General features: G+C 32.0%; 2 protein-coding genes across 2 annotated transcripts; one reads left to right on the forward strand and one right to left on the reverse strand.

Annotated features, from left to right (window-relative positions):
* Positions 1–9125: 9125 nt before the first annotated feature.
* LOC140863404 (ABC transporter B family member 28-like) lies at positions 9126–14625 on the forward strand. Its single transcript, XM_073266805.1, has 16 exons — positions 9126–9525; positions 10074–10261; positions 10437–10460; positions 10809–10910; positions 11138–11228; positions 11495–11595; positions 11709–11759; positions 11843–11971; positions 12052–12114; positions 12180–12459; positions 12918–13066; positions 13156–13245; positions 13373–13507; positions 13580–13636; positions 13956–14012; positions 14119–14625. Exons 1-16 carry the CDS (start codon positions 9126–9128, stop codon positions 14353–14355), a joined length of 2154 nt encoding a protein of 717 aa, XP_073122906.1. The 3' UTR covers positions 14356–14625.
* Positions 14626–15845: 1220 nt separating this feature from the next.
* On the reverse strand, positions 15846–19777 carry LOC140863177 (calcium-dependent protein kinase 26). Its single transcript, XM_073266395.1, has 5 exons — positions 19562–19777; positions 18046–18871; positions 17651–17947; positions 16657–17064; positions 15846–16287 (listed from the first exon to the last, which is right to left on the reverse strand). The coding sequence occupies exons 2-5, from the start codon at positions 18626–18628 to the stop codon at positions 16079–16081; spliced, it is 1497 nt and encodes a 498-aa protein (XP_073122496.1). The 5' UTR covers positions 18629–18871; positions 19562–19777; the 3' UTR covers positions 15846–16078.
* Positions 19778–20375: the final 598 nt, after the last annotated feature.

Here is a 20375-nt window from a genome sequence, read left to right on the forward strand (position 1 = left end):
GATGTTGGTCATAGACATTATTTTCAAACTAAACAAAAAGATATAAATTCAATAAGTGAAAAATTATAATGTTCATTATAGATTTAAGTTTCAAAATTAAACATAAGGAAAATAAACTCAAACACTAAAGATAAGAAAAAATTACAATTCTAGTTTTATAAGTTAGCCTATTTTGATTTTTAGTTATGTGGCTTGTAAAAATATGATTTTTATCAAATAACTTCTAATTTTTTGTCCTTTTTTGCCTGAAACATCTAAATATATAGAATATGATTTATTTGAAATCGGTGGTTTTTTTACATAGCACGTGTGTTGAAATAAATTTTATATTACACATTAAAATTCATCGAAATTAAAAAATAAAAAGAAAATAAAGCAAAATTATCCTCAAAACATCAAAATAAAAGGGAAAATTTTGTTGTTTTCCTTATTTTTGTTTGGGAAAATTGCATGCTAGCATATACAATGTAACATCATTTCAACGAAAATGAACTAAAATAGTTAAAAATCTTAGCATACTAAACTAAAACTGAAATATGAAAATATGAAGGACCAAAATCACAAAGTAACAAAATTAATTTACTTTAGGTAAATTTTTGGGAAAAATACATTTTTAGTCCTTATACTTTCATATCAAAACACTTTTGGTCCCTAAACATTTCAACAAAACACTTTTAGTTCTTATACTTTAAAAATGGTAACAAAATTAGTTCTTGCCATTTATTTTATAGTTAAATATATTTTTGAGGACTAATTTATGATATTATTAAATTTTAGGGTCTAAAAATGAATAAAATTAATAATAAAATATTGTGAAAAAAAAACATAAAAATAGTAAATGAAACTATATTTTTTTAAAAAAATGTTTTATCTTTATTTTAAAATTTTAAAAAAATTAAAAACTAAAATTAAAATTAGAGTTTCAACTTTCAAGATTAATTTGTATACCATATGTATTTTTTATTCGTTTTAATTTATTATTGATGTTTAATATTTACAAAAATAATTATATATATTACATATTTATATTTGATATTTTAAAAAAATTAAAATTTATCTAGTTCGTATCTTATTATTAAATAAAAGTAAATACTTAATTAAATTTGATATCAAATCAGTTATTTAGTATCAAAGATATTAAATAAATTTTATTTTAAAAAATTATTATAAAATACATTAAGAAATGTGCATATTAAAATATTTATAAGATATTTAATTTTAAAAACATATTCGATTATTTTTATGAAAACATCTATATTCTAAAGTAAATATTTTATGTTTAATAAAAAAATCGTAATAAATTTTATTTACATATAATAACATCATAAAAAAGAATAAATATGTTACTCAAAAAAATGTTTGTATTGTAGATATTATGATTTTTATTTTTCATGTTTTTTTTATTTATTTAGGTCTATAATTTAAAAATATAATAAATTAGTCCCCAAAAATATATTTAACCATAAAAAACTATAAAGACTAATTGTGTTGCAATTTGTAAAGTTTAAGGACTAAAAGTGTTGCTTTGAAATGTTTAAGGACCAAAAATATTTTGATGTGAAAGTATAAGGACTAAAACTGTACTTTTTCCTAAATTTTTTAATGTGAAACATAAGCTTCATTTTTATCACATTAGAAATGTAAGATAACATCGGTGTCAAATAAACATTCTCTAATGTATTTAATGATTTCAAGTAACAAAAAAGCAAAAAAAAAAAAACTTGTAGGATGAAATTCAACTTTAACAAGTAATATAAAAAAAATCAAAACAATCCAATTTACAGGAAAAAAATAATTTCCCCTAAAATATAATATGCTAATATAATAAATATGTAGGATAATAATAATTTTTTTTAAAAAAATGTACTCTCTAGTCTAAAGTTCTTGATCCATTTTAATTAATAACGTAGGTAATGCCAAAAAATTTTATTTTAATTAAAACACTTGAAAAAATAATGTAATTAAAATAAATGTACATAATAATTTCAAAATTATGTATATAAGTGTTTGACACAAAAAGTAAGTGAATCTAAATGACAATTCAAAATCGGTTAATTAATATATTAAAAAAAACTATTGTGATAAAATGAAGTAGATAGGCATTAATTGAGAGTAGACAATAATATTCAAAGAATTTATAATTGAGAAAGTTCAATAAAATAAGTGTAATTTCTCCTTGAAAAAAAATTACTCTGACACGTAATAATCATTTGATGCACGCTGTTAGAAAATCAAATATATGAGTTTCGGCGTTTGACAAACAAATTTGCACATCAACAAATTGGAAAGCAGAACAAGAGCAGAAACAACGTAGCAGAACAAGAGCAGAAGCAACAGAGAAAGCAAAACATAAGTGAGGACAAGAGTAGAATAGCAGAAGCAAAAGAGAGAGGAGATCAGAAGTTGCTCACCAAGTAACCAGTCGAAGTCTTTAACCTTTGGAAAAAGACTTCCGTACCATGCTACACTCAGACTGAGAAACAGCATTACAGTGTACTTTCATGTCAGAGACAAGACAACGACTACAATCCAACGGATACATATTTGAATCAACATAACTATTGTCTTACTCCTATAAATAGATACCATTGGCTGCAAAAAAAAAAAGAAGAATCTGGCAAAATCAAGAACTTGCAAACACTTACAGTATACAATTTCAGTATAAGAGTTCAAAGCTCACATTGAAGATTATATCAGGAGCCGAAAAACACCAGCACACGCATCAAGCATATCAGATCAAGTGAGAATTATATGGTGCGAAGTGTTGAGTTGTACAAACATTGCAAACATATCAGTTGAGTGTGCTGACCAAAATACTATTGTAGAATCAATTGAGGGCTGATTTATTCTGAGTTGAGTCTAGGAGTCTCAGTTGTAGGAGTGGGGTAAGTACTAACTGACATGGGGTGTTGAAAAGGATTGTAATACTCAAAGACTTTTAGAGTGATACCTTCTGATAGAACCGGAAGAAAGGGTGACGTAAGAGAGTTTAGTTTCGAACACCTAGAAACAAATTGTTGTGTTGATTACTTTTTGTTAAACACACATACAAAACCAGTAGCCATTTGATGAGCGTACTCACTCTGTTAGTTGACTTACTTCCGCACAAGTACATTTGTTGGTCAATTAGCAAAGAGACGCGAGAAAAACCCGATCTCAGTAGCTAACACTACTGAACTCACCATTGAAGATTCCAGCAATAGTCTACACCAGTAAACATATCCAATCAATCAACAATAATCGATCCTAAAAAGTGGGCTTATTTCTCGCCTCTGTATATGATTCAAATGGTTGTATTCAGTGAAATTGCAAAGAGATTTTGGTACAACACATTGGACAACTGTATTATCGAAACCATCGAGACATGTTCTACTGAAAAGAACATTTGGCAGCAGTTGATCAAGCTAGGCGACGATGAGGAAAATGAGCAGATCAAAACTTCACTGGGTGAAGATATTGAAAAACTTTGCTGCTAATACATTTACAAGCTAGAAGATGAGGAGAGCACGAGTCAACAAATCTTGCCTCTTGACTCACTCAAAGATTGTTGAACTGAACCGATTGATTTCGTTGAAGAATCTTGTTGTTCAGTTAGCTCATCCAGCTCTTCTATTGAAGATGAAGATAGCTGTCTCTTGGCCAATGATGATCAAACATCTACCAATGAAAAAGCATATGAACAATTTTCTTCAAGTGGACAGGTATATGACTTTAACTCAGATGAATTTATACGAGAAGAATGAGTCAATGCACTACACAAAATGACCAATGAGTACCAAAGATTGTGCTTAACATTTGAGAAAGTCAAAGCAAAGCAAAATGATCTGCCACACACCATGACTAAAAATTCAATAGATATACTAAATCTTAATGCATAGATTGTTAAGATCAAAAATGAAAATGCTGAGATACAAGTGGAAAGTTAATAGTTAAAATTAGAAAATCTGAAGCTGACTGAACTGATAAACACTTGGAATAAGTCCTCAGCCATGCTAACTGAGATGCAGGAGTCCCAACAGCCTTCTGGAGACATAAGTGGTCTCGGATTTGGTGACAAGGACTGCAAACCAGTTGAGACAAGTACTCAATCATATCTGGATCGACAAGAACACTTCAAAATAAGTGAAAATTTTCAGGTCCAACATGATATATGAAAATTTAGAACCCAAGATTCATGTAAGTTTGACAATATCTCAATCAAATAATCTTTACCATCGTAGATTGGGATATGAAGAACATGAGAGTTCTAAGTTTAGTTGGATCAAGAACAAACCCGCTTGGTCTAGATTTGGTCAAATCAAACAATGCTCTGTGAAGGTACATCATTGACATCTTATTTCAAAAATACATCAGTTTAGAAGAGATATTGGAGGCCTAACTTGCAAATTCATTCTAGACAGACACCTCAAATGCACACACAATCATATACATGCATATCATACACATCACCCACATATCTGTTTATGCACAACCACAGTGGAAACAAATTGTTGTGTCGATTACATTCTATTGAACACAAATACAAAAAACCAGTATCCATTTGATAAGTACTCACTTTGTTAGTTGACATATTTTTGCACAAGTGCATTTCTTGGTCAATTAACAGAGATACGCGAGAAAGACCATAGCTCAATTGCTAACCCTACTGAACTCACCACTGAAGATTCCAACAGAGGTCTACACCAGTAGAAATAGAGCAGCAATCAACGATAAATCGATCCTGACATATATATATATATATATTAGAACATGTATAGTTTAAAAATCAAAATTACATTTTTCCATTCATGAGAAAACAATAAAAGAAATTCACATAAAAATAAAAATTTTGACAAATAAATTACATTTTTCCATCCATGAGAAAAAAATAAAATAAATTCACATAAAAATAAAATTTTTGACAAATACGCTAACCACCACAATATATAGAAATAAAATATAAACAGTGACAAATGATTATCAACTAAAATTATCTAATGTAACAAAATTATCTTAGTAATTCAAAATAAAACCACAAAAATTATTCATTAAATTTGATATTTAATTATGTTTTCGTCAAATTATAACTTCTTCTGGATTTTGGGTACCTTTCCTGGTTTGCCATAGAATTACATATTATGAATAGTTAATTTTATATTGGAACGGATATTTTGTGAATTAATATTCAATTTCATGCGATCATTAAATTTCAATTTTTAGTCTGATATCTTTGTTTTTATGGTAATTTTAGTCATTTTTTCGACATAGTAATCAAATGGAACAAATATACTGCTAATGAAGCGTTGGCTTGTAAAATGTTACATTATCACTACCAATGAAATAGGACGAAAGTTTCAAAATATAAAAGTTTTAAGGCTAAAACTGAAATGTGATAACATAAATGACCAAATTTAAAAAAATAACATAATTATAGGATAAAAAAATGCAGTTTCCTCAAAAATAATAAGTGTTTAAAATTTACTGTTAAGATAAAAATAACGCTCTCAATTTTGTATGTGAAAATTTTAAGTTAATATAATTACTCAATCTAAAAATTAATTACTCGAAGATATATTACAATACAAAAGAAGTTAATAGATTAACACAAATGCTTTGTAATTAGGGATGACATTTTTAGATAAGAGAAAAATATATTTGAAACAATCTTCATCCGAGAAAAAATATATGTATTTTATGCAAATTACGTTTCTTCGTAATAATATTAATTCTAAATATTAAAATATTTTAAAAAGACAATTTAACAAATTTTAATAATAATATGTTAACCAATAGTAATAGTTATTATTAATATAGTGTAGATCGATAATATGGTTTAAAATGTGTATTTTTTTAAGTAATAATAGTAATAGTAAGAATATAATCAATGCAACAATGAACAATTAAATTAGCTTTATTAAATTGTGAAAAATGACTTAAAATACCCCCTTGACTTTTCATATTACAAATGAAGCAATAATTTAAACAAGGACAATTAAGACTATTCACAAATCTAACTCACATATTTATAGATAGTATAGATAGTATAGATATAGATATAGGTATAGATATAGATATATTGGAACAGATATTTTGTGAATTAATATTCAATTTCATGTGAGCATTAAATTTCAATTTTTAGTCTGATATCTTTGTTTTTATGGTAATTTTAATCATTTTTTCGACATAGTACTGAAATGGAACAAATATACTGCTGATGAAGCGTCGGCTTGTAAAATGTTACATTATCACTACCAATGAAATAGGACGAAAGTTGCAAAATATAAAAGTTTTAGGGCTAAAACTGAAATGTGATAACATAAATGACCAAATTTACAAAAATAACATAATAGGATAAAAAATGCAGTTTTCTCAAAAATAATAAGTGTTTAAAATTTACTGTTAAGATAAAAATAACGCTCTTCAATTTTGTATGTGAAAATTTTAAGTTAATATAATTACTCAATCTAAAAATTAATTAATCGAAGATATATTACAATACAAAAGAAGTTAATAGATTAACACAAATGCTTTGTAATTAGGGATGACATTTTTAGATAAGAGAAAAATATATTTGAAACAATCTTCATCCGAGAAAAAATATCTGTATTTTATGCAAATCACGTTTCTTCGTAATAATATTAATTCTAAATATTAAAATAATTTTAAAAGACAATTTAACAAATTTTAATAATAATATGTTAACCAATAGTAATAGTTATTATTAATATAGTGTAGATCGATAATATGGTTTAAAATGTGTATTTTTTAAGTAGTAATAGTAATAGTAAGAATATAATCAATGCAACAATGAACAATTAAATTAGCTTTATTAAATTATGGAAAATGACTTAAAATACCCCATTGGCTTTTCATATTACAAATGAAGCAATAATTTAAACAAGGGCAATTAAGACTATTCACAAATCAAACTCACATATTTATAGATAGTATAGATTTTTAGTCACCTCAAATATATAGTCCAATTTATATGTTAGAAAGTTACAAGCTTTTGGGATGCGTAATTCGGCACCACCCTATGTGACCAATGGTGAACTCGTTACCTTCATGAAGGATTGAAGTTTGCCTATACATGAGACTTCGGAGTTATCTTATTCTTAACTCATTAATTTTCGTGCAATCAGTTATAAGGATTGACGAAGATCTTCGTTATACATGAGCTCGAATTCAATTAATCCAAAAAAAACTCATGGATACACCGCAAATCATTGATCTACATCATGTTAGACGCATAGTGAATTTGACTGCACATTACTTACTTCGTTTTGCTTTTTCTTCCCCTTCTTTGTTTGTTTGTTATAACGAGAATATTTCTACTCAGTTAGAAGGTATTAGAATTTAATGTTTTCAATTAATAAGAATTACATTCTTCTTCTTAAAAAAATTGTGAGATTTTATTAATTCTCAAATCTTTTCTCCAATTCAAATAATTCTACCCAAATATGGATTACCTTGAGACATAACCAAAGCCATAATTTCAAATATATTTTATTTTTCTAGATAAATTTAAATGAGCTCATTTCAGATTCTTTCTCTGGAAAATTAATATTAATATATACTATATGACAATGCATCAACCTTTTTTAGAGTAACTCTCTTGGTTATTTCAGAAAACCGACAAAAATATAACTTTTCATCCAATTGTTAATAACTAAATAGTTTGTTAATCACAATTAGTTAATTAAAATTTGACAAAATAATTAATTAAGTTATAAAAAACTGTATATGAATTATTGTGTGCAAGGGTTTGGTAGTTAGATTATATTTATTTCTACGACACTTAACATCCGTTACACTTGATAAAATCCATTTTTCAAAATCAAATGATTTTATCCAAACACAAGAAATAATTGATTCCATGCATGTCATCGATTCGAACTTTTGTCAATAATAATTTGTAGCAGTGATTTATCATTATTTTAAAATGATGCCCAATAAAAGTTACAATTAAAATTTAAAATAATTAAATAATTTTTATTTAATATTATGTGTGTGTGAATAAGCACATGAAACATGAAAAATGACCAAGAAAATTTCAACTGCATGATAGGACAAAAGTGATTGAATGTTGACTTGGGAATGAATAATAGAATACCGTTTGTAAGTCGTATTATTAATCTATGTATAATTTATCTGATTCAATTTTGAGTTTTTTTGTTATATTATTTATTTTTTTGTTAATTATTTATTTTACATCAATCAAATCATTAATTATTTATCTTACATTAATCAAATCATTGAATTGAAATTACTCTATTACCCCTTATAAATAATATTATTCATATTTTATTTATTGTTAAAAGAACAAAATAATAATTTATCATTTTTATATAAAATTTAATCAATCAAATCAAATAAACTATAATCTATCAATCCAATCAAATACTATATTAACTATAATTTTTTATTTAATTTTTATTACATTATATTACAGGTCAATGTATTATTTATCTAATAACCCAAATCAAACGGTACCTTCACCCGATTACAAATGGCTTGTCAAAATGATTAATTTTAGTTACTTATTTAAATAAATTGTTTAGTTATTCCATAATGGGAATACATTATGAATTATTAAAGGTAAAATTAATATGTAATTTATTAGTGAATTCACGAATTGAAACTTGATTTTTTTTAACGAAATATTACAATAAATCTGAATAGTTGTGTTGGAATGTAATAATTATCTTTAGAGAACAAATGTTAAATGTGATGTTTAAATTTATGTTGATTTAAGAGATTTGATATGCATTTTGGTGATTTAAAAATGAATTATATATTTCAAGTGGAAATTAAGCTGTTTTGTTGTGAAAACAGTTGCTTAGGAATACAATTAAATCAACTTTAAAAAAATGAAAAAATAAATACAATTTATATAATAGTAACATTCTTGTGAGACGGTTTCATCCGTGAAACGGATTAACCCTACCCATATATGTAATAATTTTGTCATAAATTATAATACTTTTTAATAGATAACTCATATATGATACCCGTCTCATAAAAATGATTTTTGAGACCGTCTCATAGAAGTTTTTGTCTTTATATAAATAATTATTTTTTAAAAAAAGAAATACAATTATAAATAGAATTACCGTTGGAGGTGTGAAACACAGCACCAACCAAAAATGGCAGCTGCTCCTTTGGCTCCTTCCCCCAACTACTCCACCGCGAAGCACTTCCTCACCCATAAACCACCGAAGATCAACCTTAAACTCAACGAGAATCTGAATCCTCGGAGGATTTCCACGCCACCCATTTCGATTTCTTGGTCAAAAGCTGGTCAGAGATCAAGAAAGCAGTCAAGAATCACCGGCCACGCCTATGTTTCGGGCGCATTTGACGCAATCGTGTCAGCAAATGAACCAAGAATCGAGGAATCCGAGGTTGTGGAGCTCCGTCCCATTGATGTGATAAGCTGGGGGCTTCTGTTGAACCTTGTTCTGCGGCATAAATGGAGAGTTTTGGCTTCTGTTGTTACTCTTTTGGGTGGCACTATTTGCATGCTCGCTATGCCTGTTTTTTCAGGTATAATGGAATTTTTAGGATTCGGATATGTAATTTTATATTAATGACGATTCTTGTCTTGATTATTCGGGGATAATAGAGAAGCAAGTATGAAACGGCAATGCATTGCTTGACTGTTCATCCATAAGGGACTCTTGGAATATGGTATTTAGTACACATGATTGTTTAGTTAAGAGTCATTTCATATAAATCATGTGAACTATTCAGCACATTTCAGTTTTTGGTAATATTGATTATTGATCTTGATTATCTTGTGGCTTACTCATTTTCCCGGAACTTCTATTACTATTTTATGATATTGTCTTTTATTCAAATATATTGCTTTCTATATCATTAGAAAATGGAAATCAATAGAACACACAAATTCGCACGAGGCTTAAATGGACAGATGTAAAATACTTCCTTGCTAGTTATTTCCTCTAATTATTTTTGTGCTTTTTTTTTCTTGTCATGACTAATAAGAGACGCGTGGATTACAGTACTATAGATTGAGGTATCAACTTTGAAAGTTATAAATGTTGGGCACATTGAATGGGATGTTGTTTCAGGGAGATTCTTCGAAGTATTGATAGGGGCAAGACAGGAGTCTATCTGGAAATTGCTGAGTAGAGTAGGAATCCTATACATATTTGAGCCGATTTGTACGGTCATTTTTGTGATAAACATGAGTGCAATATGGGAGAAGGTTTTGACCAGCTTAAGAGCTCAAATATTTCAAATGGTGTTGATTCAGAAGGTAAATCATAATCCTTTATTATTGTGATAACTCTCACATGTGTTCAGATTAGCTTGCTGAACAAGATTCTACCATTTGCATTTCCTTAAATGAAGTGTTTTTTCAAGTATTTAACGAAAAAATGAAATAATATATCTTATATAATTTCTCATAATGTTTTAATTTGTATTTGCAGACGGAGTTTTTCGACAGGTACAAGGTACACATGCATGATTCTTCAATGTCATGTCTTTTAATTCATTCAGTTATTCAATTGGTGATTCAACTGATCTTATACGACATATTAAAATATATAAATATATATATATAGACACACAACATTTTAGTGAACTGCATTCCTAGTATATATTTACAATCTTCTGTTGAAAATCATTATCTTTAAGATGATGGTTTTGGTAATTAATACTTGATATCCATTGGTCACTCAAGTTACTTCCAAATATCTTATATTTTGCTTGCTTTCAAATTTTCTCCACTTATAATGTTCTACTTCATTTCCACTGCCATCCACTTGTTTTGGTAGCTGACTCTGGTGTACCCCTTTTAGGTCGGCGAACTAACTGCTCTGTTGACATCTGATTTGAGTTCTCTTAATGACATTGTTAATGAAAATATATCAAGAGATCGAGGTTTCAGGGCATTTTCCGAGGCAAGCTACCCTTCCTTACTCGAGCTTGATATTTATGTCAAAGTAAATAAAACCTCTTAACTTTGTTTGATTGGTTGATGGAGTTGGCGTAAGTATTCATTACTTTTCTGATTGTATTCTCCAAACTATATAGACATTATAACCACTAGCCGTATATTGAACTTATCTCAACTTTTTTATATGGAGCTTTGACTGTGCCTTAAAAATGTTTCATTGCCTTTATCCAGCTCCTTGGGACTATGTGCATACTTTTCTCTCTATCTCCTCAGCTTGCTCCAGTTTTGGGCCTGCTCATGCTCACAGTTTCTTTATTAGTTGGTAAGTGTTTCTCTATTTTTTCTCCCTGAAATGGGGTTCTTTCTTTGATTAGAGGGTTACCTTTATTGGCTTGGAAAGATGTAGAATTTTAGGTGGATTCCAAGTTTCTTGCTAGTAAAATGAACAAAGTGACACTTTGTTCATACATCTATTCTGTTAATTATTGATCATATTTGTTTGACCTTGGAATTAAATTCTGTCTTCATATTTCTATTCTTTTGCTTATCCTATTTCGGGCACTCCACTAATAGACTTGACATTTTTAGCTGTGTACAAGCGAACGACTGTGAGTGTATTTAAAGCTCATGGATCAGTCCAAGCCTCTATAGCTGACTGTGTTAATGAGACATTCGCTGCCATACGTACAGTACGCTGACTCCTTTGAATGCTAGAGATAAATGTGTTTTGGTTTTGTTTTCTTCCCTTAGTAGTGCCTAGTACATAGTTTATGTGATATGAATAATGATGTTCATACTTCAGGTAAGATCCTTTGGGGGAGAAAAACGTCAAATGTCAATTTTTGGACGGCAGGTAGGATCTGTTCATATTATTGTTTTGAATGCTGCTATATTGAATCTCAGGTGCATTGAGGTACTATGTGTTGAATTCGACAGGTTCTTGAATACGAGAGTAGTGGTATAACTCTAGGGCTATTTAAGTCTGTCAACGAATCTCTAACTAGGGTTGCTGTTTATGTCTCTTTAATGGCCTTGTATTGTCTTGGAGGAAGCAAAGTAAAATCTGTAAGAATTTCATCCTTTCTTGTCAATTGAGTCACATCCTGCTAGTTATTACACTGATAAGTTTGATGTGTTTCTTATAGGGTGAACTAGCTGTGGGAACCATGGTTTCTTTTATTGGATACACTTTCACGTTGACATTTGCTGTGAGTATGCTCACTTATCTTTTTTCCAGCCGTTGGATTACTTGATTATCCATAATGTTGTCTAGGTTCAAGGGGTGGTAAACACCTATGGAGATCTTCGTGGGGCTTTTGCTGCTACAGAAAGAATAAACTCTGTTTTATCCCGTGCCCAAGTTGATGAAGCTCTAGCTTATGCTTTAGAAAAAGACTTGAAGAGAACGAAAGTGCACGACTCTAAACTTGAAACTCTTTTGCTCAATGGTTCTACTGAGATGACACAAAACAAGAGCTCTGGGTACATGTCTTCCTTAAAATCTGCTAGCAATGTGCGTAGTCTAGCATTCTCCGGTGACATCTGCCTTGAAGGTATGCATTTTTGTATTATCAATATGTTTTTCATGCTACATTCACGCCTGCAGTTGAAAGGAACTGAATTGAGCTGGGCATACTCCCTTTTTCACATTTGTGCACAAACTTGAATCTTTTTTAATCTTGATCGAAGCTCAGTTTGAAGATCGAAAAATGAATTGCTTTTAGCTCGAGTTCAACTTGACTTCTTAGAGTTTGAATTCAAGCTCAATTTGTTTAGTTCTAGTTCTGTGATTTCAAATACAAATCAAATAATAGCTGATCTTATTTAGAGAACTAGCATGCAGACTCAATTCTTCTGCACCCCTGTTTACACCTTATCACGCCTCAAATTTCTCTCAATAACAAGAAATTTCCTTTAAAACTCGTAACTCCATGTTCATGCGTGAGCATACTATTATGCTGGTAAAATTCAAACTCCTTCGACTCTCAACAAATTTTGTTTCATTTTTCAGAAATTCATTTCTCTTACCCTATAAGGCCGGATGTGGAAATACTTAAAGGGCTCAATCTCAAGTTAAAATGTGGCACGGTGACTGCTTTAGTTGGCCCCAGTGGTGCAGGCAAAAGTACAGTCGTTCAGCTCTTATCTCGCTTTTATGAGGTTAGATCCACGGTATACACTATACTAAAATACCACTTTATGTATGCAAAAATGCATAAATAACTGGAGAATGATCTCTGATTATTCAGCCAACCAGTGGCCGCATAACTGTTGCTGGGGAGGATCTGCGATCGTTCGATAAAAGTGAATGGGCTCGTGTCGTTTCCATAGTGAATCAAGTATCTCTCTGGATCTTTTCTAGTTAAATTTTTCTGAGTTTCATCTGATTTTAGTCAGGTGTCTGAAATTTTATGGTTGCTTCTGATATAGTTTGAACTTTAAGAATACTTTAAACTGGGGCTACAGGAACCTGTTCTTTTCTCTGTGTCTGTTGGAGAAAACATAGCTTATGGTCTCCCAGACGAATACGTTTCCCAGGAGGACGTGATAAAGGCTGCCAAGGCTGCAAACGTTCATGATTTTATAATCTCATTGCCTTTGGTGAGCCACATCTGGCCTTGCAGTGTACTTACTTATATTCTTGGTTTTTTCTGATCCTTCTTTTTTCTTAAGGGTTACGACACACTAGTCGGGGAGCGTGGGGGTTTGTTAAGTGGGGGACAAAGACAGGTATAACCATTGATTCATTCTCTTTCTAGCACAAACTGTCACTTGTTATGCTAATGCTGTGAATGGATTGAGCTAGAGCCTAGCCGCCCGCCTGGGTTCTATAAGTTTCCATTTTCACCTCAAACTCAAGCTCGTGTAAGATTTTTCAGACTTGAGGTTGAGGTCTTGCAGCTTGAACACTAATAAACAAGCTCACTATGAACAAAAACTATGAGCCCTGGTCGAGTACTAATCGAGCAGGGATCAGGCTTACTAGGCACGCTTAACATCCACTCACATTGGAAACATTTATAGAATTGATCCCACTTCTATGTTCCAGAGGATTGCTATTGCAAGGGCCCTTCTGAAGAACGCTCCAATCTTAATTCTTGACGAGGTATACATATATGTGACCAAAATTTTCTAGTATCCTTCTTCTAAATTAGTCTTCAAAAAACATATTATACGGCACCATATTCAAACATTTCTTGATTTTGCTGCAGGCAACAAGTGCCTTAGACACCGTTAGTGAACGCCTCGTTCAGGATGCCTTGAATGTCCTAATGAAGGGACGGACAACGTTGGTAATCGCCCACAGATTGAGCACGGTTCAGAATGCCAATCAAATTGCTCTGTGTTCGGATGGGAAGATTTCGGAACTAGGGACACACCTTGAGCTGTTAGAAAAGAATGGTCAGTATGCTTCTTTGGTTGGCTCTCAAAGACTTGCATTTGAGTGATCATTATTCAATATTCTATGATGTATTCTATTGAAATTTTGTGCTGCCAAAAGACTCTTAAGTTAAATATAAGGTTTTTTTTTTCCTCGAATATTTTTTTGCCTCGAATATCACATAATGGGATTAGATTTTTAGTTTTTAATGAGTATGAGTATGAGTATGAATATACACTCTTGCTTGATGACATTGTGGCAAAATTTGTTTGTCATGTTAATATTATGGAAATTGTAATTTTTAGCATTCATTTAGCATTATAAGTTGAATGATTGGGAATCATTTAGAATGTTTATTTTCAAGAGGATGTGTTCTATTGTATACAGCGCAAGATTGCAAATTGTGTTCTTTCAAGTGGTGTGGTGTCAAGTGAAATTAAACTTTTGGTTGAAATCTAGAATATGTAATGCTTCAACCATGATTAATTATTATTTTATTTATATGTTGTCAAATCAAATAAGTGGGAATTTGTCAATTAACTTTTTTATTTTATTAAAGAAATGGTTTGTGGAAAACAAAAATAAACATGGCCACGGGTTTTTGGCAAATAATTGGGACGGAACCTGTTCTTTTTATGTTTGAGTTGATTAAGACATTTTTCTAGCCATCTTTAATTTCCTAATAATGAAGCAATTTGAGCTCAAATTCAATTCAACTTGATTAAAAGTTCAAATTTGAGTTCGATGTTTGCTAATAGTCTATATTTGCGCTTCGGTTTAATTTTTTTAGCTCATTCAAAACAATCAAACTCTAAATTTATGTACAAAATACATTCAAACATCAGCTCATATTCGATAATTTCAAATATAAATGATGTAATCACAAATTCATTGAATCGTTTCCAATTGATGATTTTGAACTTCCTCCTCATAATGGGAATGGAGTGCACAAAATTAAGGCCTAAAATCACCAAGAGCTTTATGGCATTAAAGTACAATATTTATGTGGCTTATATATTGCGCACACAATAGTAGCTACCCATCATAATCCATTTCAACCACCACTCCTAATGTCCAACTATCCTTTATTGCGGCTAACAAGCCCCTTAGAGATTTAGATTCACTTCAAACCACAATTTGTATAGTTCCACTATCCATAAAGAAATCAAGGAATGACACTTCATAATCAATATGAAAATGAGTCGATAATGAGTTCGAGCTGGTATTCGACAAATCTCCATAATATAGTTCCAATCAAACAAGTTAAGTTTGAATACGAACATCATCTCGATACTAGTTGTTTCAATTATATCAAGATCGTCATCTCTTTCAAAAAGAAAACAGAAATCGAAATTTCGGATGTAATTATTTAGGGTAGCATATTTTTTGCTGGAAAAACAAAATAATGTATTGTCCACTTAGTGTGCTAGGTGGAATGCATAATGGGGAGGACCATGCAAGTGGGAGATCATTTACTTGAGCCATCTTCAACCATTTGCATGGTTTAATGAAGAAGCTGTAAATCATGAAGAGATGGAAGATTCGCAGTAATGGCGATAAATGAACCAACTCCATTGAAGATCAAGAAAGAGTTTTTGACACCTGGTAGAAAATTATAGTGAACTGTGAACTAGCTAGATGAACTAGTTCTGTACATGCGGCAGTTACTAGATAACAAGAATTTTGTTTAAACATTAAAGACCTTTCATCGGCAAAGGATACATTACTCACGTTATCTTGGCTCGACTACCCCTAGTTTAGCTTTCCTGAAACCTAGTTGGTTCGATCTTTTAACAAACAAGTGAGGATCTAAGTGAGTTGGCTGTAGGGAGATGAGTGCACGATGCCCATCGAATCACTGACTCTGTCACCATGACATCAAGTTGCTCGAATTCACCGAGGCTAATCGTGTGGTTCCTTCTGCTGTGGAGACCTAATGTTCGAGCCCCATCAGATGCACTCTTTCTGACCTCAACTAGTTCCAAGTCCATGTCTCCATCTGCAAAGAGTAGTAAGAAGAGATTGGGGTAAAGGAAAACTCCACTAGATTTGCTAAAGTATTGAGTTGATTAGTACAAGATTCTGTTTCCTCACTTAGTCTATGGCACGTTACACCGACACCCTCTAACACATAGTTTAATAATGTGGGTCGTAGACCCGCATTAAGGTTTGAACCTTGAGGGGGATATCATGGTAGGGAGTTTATCAGATTATCAAGTCATAACTATTCAAATATTAAGTGTGTTTGATCAGACAAAATCTCTGCAAGTTGTGATTATTCAGCCTTAGCAGGTCGTAATTAGAGGCTAGAGCAATCCTAAAGGTGTTGTCAAGCCATTTACTCAGGGTAAAGAGACTAAACAATTACCTCGAGGAATTAAGTGAAGTCCTGATGAATTTTCCGTTGTATCCAAATCCTCGCCCTCATGCTTAACCACAAAGCTCGATTTGAAAAAAGCAAAGCTTGGCAGCGCGATGACAGGCAAAGAAAATTCCATGGTATTTGTTCCGGCACTACCATGGAAAGAAAACCCACAAGTTTCCGACAAAGGCGTCGGTGGGTCTACCATGAAAGAAGAAAACGACGACTTGCACGTGAATGTTGGGGACATAATTTCACCATTGTTGGGCGATCCAATTCCAAAACTAATATCTTGACTTCTTGTCATGGCATATGGGGAAATACGGCCATTCTCAGAATCCAGTCCGCATTGTTGCTCACCTCTTTTACTTAGATCTCTGAAAAGAGGCATTGTGTTTTTCACCCAAGAATGATCTGTAAAAAGTTGTGATAGAATGAACAGAGTTTACAAATGATTATAAGGTTGAGTGCAAGATCGTTTCAACAATCATATCTATCTATATATGTAATATAATTGTCGAGCCTACCAGAGTAACTACATTTGCCATGGCATAAGATACCAAATTTTCCAATTTCGCACGAAAATTATATTTGATAACATGTAGATCTCTTCCATTACCTATTAGTAATTATAGCATATTTCATCAATTTTTCCATTTTTTCTCAACTAGTTCCTAGGATGGATAAATTTTCAATTTGTTTATCTATCTAAAAGTAAAAAACCATGATCAAACTAATTATTTAAAAAATAAAAAGATATTATTCATAAAAAACATAAAGTCAATATATTATACACATGCAACACGTGTGCACTAATGATAGTTACATTGATTACTTCAGATCTCATATTTCGATGAACTCGCTTCTCCGAATATCTAAATATAATCTCTAGTATTCTAGAAAAAGAATGAAATACTCCGTAAAAGGACTAAAATATTTGAGATAGTAAAAACAAGAGGGAAGAGTAACAATCAAAGAAAAAGAGAATGTGTAGACCTACCTAGAACCTGCTGTGCAGTAAGCCGATTCGACGTGTCCCTACAAAGCATTCCTATTATCAATTGCTTTGCTGAATCAGAGATGAAATCCCATGGATTCGACTGAAATCTCAAGTCTGCAGCCCGAACAGCATCAAAGATCCTGGACTTCGTTTTCCCCCAAAACGGTGGTATCCCACTCAGAAGAATGTATAAAATCACACCAGCACTCCATACATCAGCAGCCTGATCATATCCTCCTCCAAGAACCTCTGGAGCTATATAGAATGGACTGCCAACCGTACCATGTAACTTCTGTCCTGTTCTCAAGAAAGGAAAAACAAAAATATCAGGAAATATTTGTCAACATGAAAAACAGCCAGAATTAACAGGGAAGCCAAGTCAGTCGGCACTCGACCTGGTTTGATGTAGGTTGCAAGCCCAAAATCAGCCACTTTTATCGGTGAAGAAGAGGATTTTGTTGCTAAGAGGATGTTCTCCGGCTTCAAATCTCGATGAACGACACCCTTATCATGACAATACATCACCACTTGCATCAAGTGTCGGAAAAGCACCCTGGCCTCAGACTCGGAAAACCTGCCGTGCTTCTCCAACTTGTGAAAAAGCTCACCTCCAGCACAAAGCTCCATCACTAGATGCACATAATCTTCCTCCTCGTAAACAGCTTTAAGGTCAACCACGTTAGGGTGCCCAGATAAAGTGCTCATAATTTCGATCTCGAGTTTGATACTTCGCACGTCTTCTTGAGTGACTAACCGATCTTTTGAAATAGACTTGCAAGCTAGAACCTCGCCACTAAACTTATCGATACATTCCCGTATGATGCCAAATTGTCCCCAGCCCAAATGTTGTCCGAGATTATACCGATCACTCAAATTCGCAGTCTGGTGGGCATCTAAAATAGTTTCCTTCAAGCACGCAACTCGATAGCAATTACATGAACTAAACAATGATTCGGTTTTGCTATTGGCAACAGCCATGCAAAAGTTCGACCTCGAATCGATCACACAACACCTATCAAGATCTGAGCTTTTAATATCTGAAAGCTCTAATTATCACCTAAACCACAGGAATTTGCTGTGCCCTGACCAGAAATTCAATATGGTCAAGTGAAATGACTTAGCTTCTGCACATGAGATATATACTCATTGTATCAATCTTAAAAAAGCCAAAGGAAAAACCCGTAGCCCGAGAATCTTCATCTCCTCCCAATTTAACTGGATCTGAAAATTTCATAAGAGCAAAGGCATTTAACCTCTGGAGTAAGACCACGATTTCACCAAACTGAGGGTAAAAGAAGAAGCAAAACTAAAGCTAAGCCTTAATTTATTAAGATCGCAAAGATAAAAACTAAAACTAAACTACTCAATTAACCAAAACTCTTGGAGCATTTAGAACATTGTAGGACACAACACCAACTAAATCAAGTACAGAAAACCGCAAACATGAAACTATCGAAAATTCCCAATATGAGACAAAGCCAAATGGACAGACAAAGGAGAAATTCGAAAAAACGAAAGCAAAAAATTTCCCCCACCCACAAACCTTAACTTGAAAAAAGATGAAATTCAGAAAAGCCCACCAAAATTTGAACTCAAAGAAGCATTCCCAGATCAAGTCTTTATTACTTGACAAGCTAATTCAAATCCTCTGCAATTTCAGTAGCAATCTGCTGCAAGCTAACCCAGAAAATAGCCCCAATTTCGACAGCTCCAGCAACTCTTACAATTACAAGCTATCTCACTCGATTCACTGACTCTACTCCAAAGTCCAAACTCAATAGTTCAAACATTCGATACTACAAATAAATGATGTACACCACCCAAGAATATGCACACAACTCGAAACATGGACGAAAATCAAGATTTAAGACACAAAGGGAAGCTTATTAAGACAATATTTCTAACGCTTACTGGTAAATCGGATCAGTATCACCGGGGCTTGAGCTGAGCAATCCTGTAAAGCACAAGAGGGATGCCAAGAAAAGAGCAAAACAACGTCTTGCCATCATATTTGTGCACACCCTTAGCGACATGAACCGAGACAGAAGATGTAAAAAAGTCAATTTGCTAAATGGGCTTTCGAAAGATGAGATTTTTCCACAAAGATTCGATAGTGAACGAGGTCATCTCCAAGACTCCAACCCAATACGTTATTTATTATATTTATTTTGGTGTGATACTTAACTTAAATAGAGTGTAATTTATATCTTAAATACAAAATTCATCTCGAACCCGGTTCGGTCGCGTTAAGAGAGGGCTGGAATACCGAACCAAAATACCGATTTTTTGAAATATCGTACCAAATTTTTTTCGACATATAGATATTTTTTTGGTATATTGAATTTTTTTGAGGTAGTATGAATTTTTTTGATATCAAAATTTTAGAATTTCAATATCGGTATGAATTTTTTTCATACCAATATTTTTAATACGCTATACCGAAAACCCACCCCTAGTTAGGACAGAGCCCTAACCCAGCCAGAGTTTGACACACGTGTCACAATCTTTTTAATAAAAAAATTGTTATTTTTTTAAAAACAATAATAATTTTTTACCATGACCTATGAAATCTAACCCACCCATGAGGCCATGACCCAGCCGCTGTCACCGTAGGTACTTAATGTAACATATTTATCTTATTTTAATTTAATCCGTCGAGTTTATTATGTAATGAAACTACTTCTAAATTTTATTTGAAAATTGATCCAATTATGTGGGTTCCACA

Source organism: Henckelia pumila, chromosome 4, assembly GCF_033568475.1.
Source record: "Henckelia pumila isolate YLH828 chromosome 4, ASM3356847v2, whole genome shotgun sequence".
In the NCBI taxonomy this organism is placed as follows: Eukaryota; Viridiplantae; Streptophyta; class Magnoliopsida; order Lamiales; family Gesneriaceae; genus Henckelia; species Henckelia pumila.